General features: G+C 38.9%; 1 protein-coding gene across 2 annotated transcripts in view; it reads left to right on the top strand.

Annotated features, from left to right (window-relative positions):
* Positions 1-8,569, top strand: part of Uggt2 (UDP-glucose glycoprotein glucosyltransferase 2) — a 97,955-nt gene that overhangs the window by 5,182 nt on the left and 84,204 nt on the right. The window contains exons 2-6 of one of the 2 annotated variants that reach the window (XM_026783237.1): positions 370-452; positions 2,019-2,149; positions 2,589-2,701; positions 3,654-3,828; positions 7,070-7,166. In XM_026783237.1, coding sequence (XP_026639038.1) covers positions 370-452; positions 2,019-2,149; positions 2,589-2,701; positions 3,654-3,828; positions 7,070-7,166 — 599 coding nt within the window. Of the gene's footprint in view, positions 1-369; positions 453-2,018; positions 2,150-2,588; positions 2,702-3,653; positions 3,829-4,903; positions 4,949-7,069; positions 7,167-8,569 lie in introns of those variants that run through there. The other variant, XM_026783238.1, reaches the window with a different exon arrangement.

Below are 8,569 nucleotides of genomic sequence, written 5' to 3'. Positions count from 1 at the left end.
GGGGGGAGGGCGGGAGGAGTGGGAGGCTGGGAGGAGGCAGAAATTTTTTTTCTCAATTAAAAAAATAAATAAATAAAATCATGTTGGGAAAAAAAGACAAAAAAAAGAGAAAAAGTCAGAAGTAATACACAGTGTTGTCTTCTTAGCACAATTGTGTATATGTATATGTATATATGCATATGTAATTACCCCAGATGATTGTATATATGTATATGTATATATGCATATGTAATTACCCCAGATGAGAAGGTCAATTTATTTCCATATTGTGTTGCACAAATTGATATCAGTTATTTAGCATTAGCAGTGTGATTTATAGTATCTAAACTAATTTTGTTTTCATTTATTCATGGATCATTTTTTTAACAGTGAGTTTATGGCAGAAGAAAGCAATGAAAGGTTTTGGCAGTTTGTGGAGACAGTGAGAGAGTTAGCAGTTTATAAACAAACAGGTAAGTGATGTACACATTTTAGCATATGAAATTTATACTTACATGCATGCATTAGATATATTTTAAGTGGTAATAGTTAAATTTGAATGCAAATTGCATTGGTGAATCTGAACATTAAATTGAAGGTGGGGCATGTAGTTCTGTTGGTGCGTAGCAGGCAGGAAGCCCTGATTTGATCTCCAGCATTGCCAAGGAAGCAGACTTCATGGTGCACTCTTGCTAGCCCATCATTTATGGTGCAGAAGGATGAGAAGATCAAGGTCATTCTGTAATAAACTGGCTCAGATGTCAACCTGGGCTACATGAGACCTTGTCTCAAAGAAAGAAAAACCCTCTCTAAAGTTGAAAAGATTATTTAAGAGAAACCGTGCTGCCTGTCGTTATATCAGCTTGCCCAGCTAGAGTCAGCTGTACAGAGGGAAGCTTAATTGGAAAGGGGAAGAAGAAAGGGAGGAAAAGGGGGAGAAAAAGAAGGGAAGGAGGGAGTGAGCAGGAGAGGAGGAAAAGAAAAGAGAAAGGAGTAAAGGAGGTAAAGAAGAAAGGAAGGGAGGGAGGGAGGAAGAAAGAAGAAAGAGAAAGCAAGCAAAGCAATGGCTGGGGAGCAAGCCTATAAGCCGCTCTCTTCTGTGGTCGGTCTGTTCATGGTCTTGCTGCTCAGGTTCCTACCTCTAGGTTCCTGCCCACATTTCTGCCCTGACTTCCCTTCAGGAAGGTCTGTGATCAGGACATGTAAGCTGCAACTGACCCTTTTCCTCCCCAGATTGCTTTGGGCCACTGTGCCTTAGCACAGCAATAGAAACCCTAAGACACTGGTCTAAGCATTCATTTCTAAGGTACAAGGCCTGTAGGAAAACTCAAACAGTAGTGAGTGTATATTAAAGAAAAAATCAAAATTATTGAGTTATTTAACCAAAATTTCCTTGAAATAATATTAGCTTTGCATCTAGGATTTTTCTCTTGATTTACTAGACTTTGAATAGGCTACAGCAGAAGTGAGCAGGGAGAACAGAGAGTGCTCACATGTGCCCTGTGAATGCCCTTCGCCTGAGTCAGTTAACCTGTGAGGACACATCCTTATCATTTAAAATGTAAAGATCACACATACTGCTGTACATTCTGTGAGTTTGGACAAATGTTTATTGGCCTTGCTTTAGTTTTATTACCAGTGTATTTTTGCTTTTATACTCTTAAAGATATTTTTTAATTCTTTTTTTTTATTGAGAAAAGGAAAAAAAAAAACAAGTTTCCACCTCCTCCCAGTCTCCCATTTCCCCCCCTCCTCCCACTCTTCCCCCCTCCTTCCCCCCTTCTCCCCCTCCCCCCACCCCTCTCCCCCTCCCTCTCCAGGCTTTCATTAAGATCCCAAATAGATTTTAAGGGCAAGATTTTTTTAACCATATCATCCTTTTGATTTCTGAGGAAATACTGAAATGGACAAAATAATTATTTCTTTAGCAGCTTACCAAAACTTAAAATATGATAATTTGACATTAATTCAATTAGCACTATAGATGGGATATGCCAGTATGCTGAATGTAAAATACTAACATCTTTTTCTCTTTGTAGAATCAGATTATTCTTACTACAACCTAATCCTGAAGAAAGCTGGGCAGTTTTTAGACAATATACACATCAACCTCTTGAAGTTTGCTTTCTCTCTAAGGGCATACTCCCCGACTGTTCAGATGTTCCAACAGGTAAAACGCCTAAGAAGTGCATAATGAGGGTAAATACCACGGTATATGTTGAACATCATTGACTCAGTGTGTTCCACAGATGTATATTTCATTCCATAACCTGTTGATGATTTTATCACCATTGATGTCATTGACTCTAATTGGAAAAAAAAGAAATATTGTTGATTTTGGAGTTAGGAAAGCATGAAAATACAGTGCCAGAAAAATTACTTATACAAAAAATTTTAAAGAATTTTTCAAAAATCTTGCATGCACATGTCTTCTAGGATAAAGTTGATTTTATTAAATATTTCTTCAATTCTACTCACAGAAAATATTTTGCATTAATTAGAACAGTAACTCGATAGTAAAAGATGAGTTGTTGTAGCTGAAAACAGTTAGTATTTAAGATGGTGTGCTAATGACGAGCCACAGAGACAGCATCGCGTTTGCCTTGCAGGTTGCTGCTGCTGAGCCCCCACCAGACGGATGCGCTGCATTTGTGGTTGTGCATGGGAAGCACACCTGCAAAATTAGTGAGATTAAGAAGCTGCTGAGTAAGGCTACGTCGAGGTAAAGTCACACAATAGAGAAGTGCTCAGTGCAGAAGAGAACTGGAATAGAAATTTAATACTCTGAGACATTCAAAGATATCCGCATGAAGCTTTTTATCTTTTGAAGCCCTTTCTTAAAGAAAAAAAAAAAAAACCCATGTTGTAAGTAATCTTGAGGATACCAGGAATGTTTTGAATTAGAGACGTGTGAGGATGAATCTGCCGTCCGCCCTCCTCCCTTGCTCACACCTTGCACATGTATCAGATGCTGTGTGTATGTCTGAATTTCTGTGTGAGGGAAACTGCCAAAATAGAGGCCTAAAGCAGTAATTGCTAAGAAATCTGAGCATTTCTTTCACCTAGTCTTATTTTATCTGGTTTCTTTTCTGCTGTATCCTAAATATTTAACTGGTCTGTGCCTCAGAAACTGAAAGTGTGAAGTAAATGATAGCAACTGACTTTATAGTAAAGGTGTAATTTACTAGAAACTGTGAGTAGCCAGGCCAGTGTCTGGAAAGGAGCTGTCAGGATCTGTGTGGACAGGCGGTGCAGACCGATCTGCAGGCCTCCTCTCCCTCCTGAGCCTTCCCTAGGGACTCATTCATAGTTCTTGGTGTTGAACACTGATTTTTATGGATGTCTACATTATAGTCTTTAAATATTTGGAAACTGTTTTCAGGGAATATGAACTATAGTGAAAATTTGCTTTAATTAAATATAAATTTTAGTTGATTAGAATTATAATTAAAATTTTGTTATTTTATTGACAATGAACCTTAGTGGAAAGTAAAACATTTTTAATAGTTCATTTTGGATAAAACAAATTTCTTCTTTTTCTATTGCTATTTTCCTATTTCCGTAGTTATGTACATTACGAGTTCTTTGATAGAAGAAAGTATGAATTATAGGTAGATGTCAGATACGCTGTTGACTCTCACTGCTTTTGAAAGTCTGTATTGTTTCCATTTTAGACCCAGGCCTTTCCTATTTGAAAGAGATCATAAGTTTCCCACAGGCAATGAGAGCTTACCAGTGATTATTCTCTATGCAGAAATTGGGACAAGAGAATTTGCTGAATTTCACAGAGTATTGTCCAAGAAATCTAAAAATGGTAAAATTCTGTATGTTCTCCGCCACTATATTAAGGTACATGCTTTGTGTTGTTATTGGTTTGTTTGTTTTACCAACATTAGTAATTTGTGTTATGCGCTTCTTTTCTGGCCCAGACTAAAGGTTTGTCGATTTTATTCATCTTCTGTGTGGAAGCCCTTTGGTTTCGAGGTTGCTCTGGGTCTGATCTTCCTGCATTCTGCTCCAGTGTCTGCAGCTCCTACATTTATCTTCATTAGAGTTTATTTCCTTGTGCATGCCTGTTTCTTTAGCCCGTAGGTTTCTGTATGTAGATCTTCTTTGTTACTGCTATACATTTGCGTAGCTCTAAGAATTGCTCTCAGTTGATGTAAAGCACTGTAGAACATCATGTTTTCGGGAGAGACGAGCAGAGCCTCGGCTGCCCCAGGCATATCCTCCTGTCCTAGGATGCTAAAGCTGAGCGAATGTTGCAGTTATCCTAATAATTACATGTTAAAAAACGGAGCAGCCGAGGTGCGGAGGTCATCTGTAGGTTTATCTATCCCATTGATCATATATTGATCATATATTACTAAAGTCTTTTTCCAGTGCTCCTCATTATTCTTATCTTTAACTCTTTATTCTTTGAGCTTAGTTAAATCAAAGCTAATTACTAGTAATGAGGAAATCTTGTTAAATAATCTTACATTTTTGGGTAAACTAGAATATAGATATTTTAATAGTCCACATGAAGATTAAAAATATATAGCAAAAGCATAGGTTCATTGAGTATATATGTTTTGTAAACATTAATATATTTCAGTCATTAATTCTTCATGTGCCTCTATGTCAAGTATTATTTACAAGGCAGTAATACAGAAACAGTGCCTTTTTCAGAAACCTACATTTTAGTGGCAGGAGGTGAAGAACCCATAGTATATTTAGATGATAATAAAGTGTTTCAGTAAAAACGTGAAGATAAAGGAGGCTCAAATGACGGGACTGGAGTGTGCATACAAAGCATTCTATGTAACTGATCTTCTTTAAAGTGGAAATTCTCAATCATTTTCCTTTCTCTGCCAGAATAGATGTATATTCATCAATGGCAGTAACACACTGTGGGTGTAATTCTATACTCGGTGGAGCAGACCAGAGATAAGAGCCACGTTCAAAGAAATGGATGCAGGAGATAAAAGTAGATATTTATCTTATTTATCTTCACCGTGCTAATATGGTTGCCATAAGATATGCATGTCTTTTGAGGATCTGTCTTAAATATTCTTTGGATAATATAACCAAAAATATACTTCTATAGGATCATAGTAACCATGAGGATGCTTTGCACCATTAAATTATGGCCTTCTAGTTAATGAATGACATCGTATACACTCACAGTACTATGACACAAATTTAATCAACATGTGTTTTTAATGCAAATAGACGTTTCATTTTGAGCAGATGCCTTTTGTGTGGGGAAGACATAAAAATAACAAGATTTGTCATAGCCCTCTTGGTCTGTGAGCTCTTCAGTTCACAAATCCAAGCTACAAACGAGAAAGTACATACAAATACAAATTTAATAAACGTTTTTCTTTTATTATCCAGGAGACAATAACTTTTTAGTACCTATAATAGACATTGGTTATATGGAATTGCGTTTCCTTTATGAACTCTGACAAGATATGTGGCCTTATGACTTGAATATTCTAAGCTACCAGCTACAATTTTGTTTGGGGGTAGCTACATGAAATTGAAAACTCTTTAGAACATTTTCAAATTTTCATATTAGTGTAATTATAAATAACTCACTTTCTACATGCTATATCTAATTGCAGTGTTCCTAAGATACTAGAAACTTAAATTTTAGTGTGAGCAGCAGTTTTAAGTACTGGGTATCTAAAGGTTATTCATACATGTTACTATTTGGAAGTAAAACAGGCCAATAGATAGGCACTCTGCTGATAAGCCTAATCTTAAGGCTAATAAAAACGTTAGGGGGAACAATAGAGTAAAGGGTGGTATACTCCTGGAGTTTCCTGTAGGCAGAGACCTGAAATAACCATAGAAACTATATTAATTACAACACTGCTTGGCCAATCTTTTAAGCATATGGAAAGCTAGCTTTTATATCTTAAATTTTCATTATTTTGTATTTTACCATGAGTTTCGTGGTTTACTGATAAGGTTCTTAGGTGTCTGTGTCCTTGGGGGAGGCTACATGACTTCTCTCTGACTCTGCCTTCTTTCTCCCAGCATTCCATTTAGTTTTCCCACCTCATTCTATTCTGCCCTAGCCACAGGCCAAAGTAGCTTCTTTATTAACCAATGATAATAAAACATATTCACAACATACAGAGGGGAATCCCACATGAGTTTCCTTCCCTCCAGTCCGTCCATACACTTCCTCTCTCACATATAGGAGCACCAAACTGTCCCTGTGCAGACTGGGCTTCAAAGACACATGGCTTCTTGTAAGAATTTAGTACACTTAGACAAATTAAAACCAGTTTTCTAACCTATGGAACAGAAAGACAGATGATGATGGTCACCACATGGCGGATGGGAATTTCAGGATGGAATAGGGATGAAACTGAGACATCTTCCTGAAAGTCATCTGCATTGCCTCCTGCAAGAGGAACCATGACCTGCCTTGTTTGCTGGAGGACTCTCCAGGGACACTAAAATTCTGATAATCGAAATATTGCAGATAACTTAGGTGTGGTCAACGTCGCCACTCTTTACTTTGTGGCATTTGGAATATTTTAGTTATTGAGCTACTCGAAGAAGGATCTAAGCAGGGTTTCTAAGGCACTAAGCACTGAGTGTTTTATTGTCTGTCTGTCTGTCCGTCTTTCTCTGGTTTTTGTTATTTACGCTTGCTTACTCTCTGGCTGTCTTGTGGAGGGGAAGGAGAGAAGTACACTTTGGTGCACTGGAGCCTCTGTTAACTCTCTGTAGCTATGACCAGAAAATACCTTTTCCACTAAAAAATACTGAAAAGGCACGACCAAGTTTTTAGTAAGGAAGATGTCATCAACAAAATTCTGGTTCTTTGGTAGACTATGTAGAGAGTCTGAGTGCCCCCTGATAATAATAATGCATGGTGGTTAAAGCCTTTTGTGTTGTGCAGGGCTGTAGCCTGGCGCTGGAGTACTGCCTTATCCATGCACAGCCCTGGGCTCAAGCCTCAGCGCCCAACCACACACACACGTGTGCCTCCAGTATCAGTGATTCGCTGTAGAACCCTAATAAGACATGGTACTAAGTTTAATGAAAGACACCTAATTGTCTCCTGTTTTTTAAATGATTTGAACAGAAGCCAAGTTCACGAAAAATGCTCTTGTCTGGCTATGGAGTGGAGCTAGCGATTAAAGACACAGAATACAAAGCGTTGGATGATATCCAAGTGAAAAGTAAGATTTCTGATGTTTACATAAGGCTCCTCTGTGTTCTTTGACAATGGTGTTCATGTAAACAGTGTATGTGGCCATGCCCGCTTCCTCCACTCTCTCTTCCAGTTCCGCCCACCCCCCATTCTCCTCATGCATGGCCCTCCTCCAGTCACTGCTTCCCGTATGCACACATGTGTAATGTTAGCCACTGGGGTAAAACAGACAACTTACCAATTGTCATTCCCCCCAGAGAAGGGGGACCCTCCCTCAGCAAGCCATGCTGGGATGTTTTGCTAGTTTCATCTTGTGCGGGTGACTACATGCTTCAGTGTGCTCGTGTGCGTGATAGCCATGTCACGTATGGAGGTCAGGATCTTATCTTCCGGCTCATCTGTCCCTTCCTCCCCAGGAATGCTTACTGAGCCTCGAGGTGACACAGGTATTCCGTGTGTAGTAGAGACTCAAAGAGCAGTCCAGAGAGCAAACGCTTTGTTAGCGTTTGAGACTTCCATGGAGTAATGTTCTCATTGCATCCGTTTCCTCCTCCAGCCTCCCAGAATCACACACCCTTCTCTACCCGCCCACATTTGTATTTCTTAAGAAAACTCAAGTGCAGTGTGTGCCCCATATGTCCTTGTGTGTGTGGCCTGGTGTGGGAGTGTCACCCACTCACCCACTCACCAGTGGAGCACTCTCAAAGAAAAGTGACACTCCCTTTCCCAGCAGCTCCTAGTCCATCAGAGCCAGAGCTCTGTTTCCCTTCCTGGTCCATTTATGGTGTGCCTTTGTTGAGAAAGTTTTCCTCCCTTTATCAAAGTTGTCCATTTGACTTTCTCTTTTCCTGCCAAGTGTGATATTTATCATTAGTGTCTTTTTCCAGGTATGTATCCCATCAGAAATCATAATAGACAGCAAAGTTTACCCAGTTATTGGATTCAGACAGTATTTGACCAATGTATGACTAAATCAGGGCACCCTGCATTTGTGCTGTAGCCCAGAGACCCCGGGCTTCAGCACAGCGAGGAAGGAGCGAATGCCTGCTGAGTGTTAATCAGCGGGGTGACGAGCGAGCCGTTACACTCTTCCCATGTTTGACTTCCACACTATGTGGCAGAGGGAAATGAGTACAATGAAGACCACTGTTCTTTGTGACCATGACCGTGGTGTCTTTCTAGAGATCCCTTGACTATCTTTAAGATTTCTTAGGATATGGATCTACCATCAGACCTGAAAGGGTAAGCCAGGATTTCTTATGTGTCCTTTGTCTCAATCAATTTGTTTTATAAAATAGAAAGTTGCTTTAAAGTAATCTATATGACATTCTTTGTGTTTATGAAATATTTAACCATCTAAGCCCATTTTTTAAAATAGAGCACATTTTTTTAATTTAATTTTATTTTTTTTATTTTTTATTTTTTTTATTG

Source organism: Microtus ochrogaster, chromosome 17 (assembly GCF_000317375.1).
Source record: "Microtus ochrogaster isolate Prairie Vole_2 chromosome 17, MicOch1.0, whole genome shotgun sequence".
NCBI lineage: Eukaryota > Metazoa > Chordata > Mammalia > Rodentia > Cricetidae > Microtus > Microtus ochrogaster.
The sequence above is the reverse complement of the archived record's forward strand: the minus strand, read 5'-3'. Positions and strand labels throughout refer to the sequence as shown.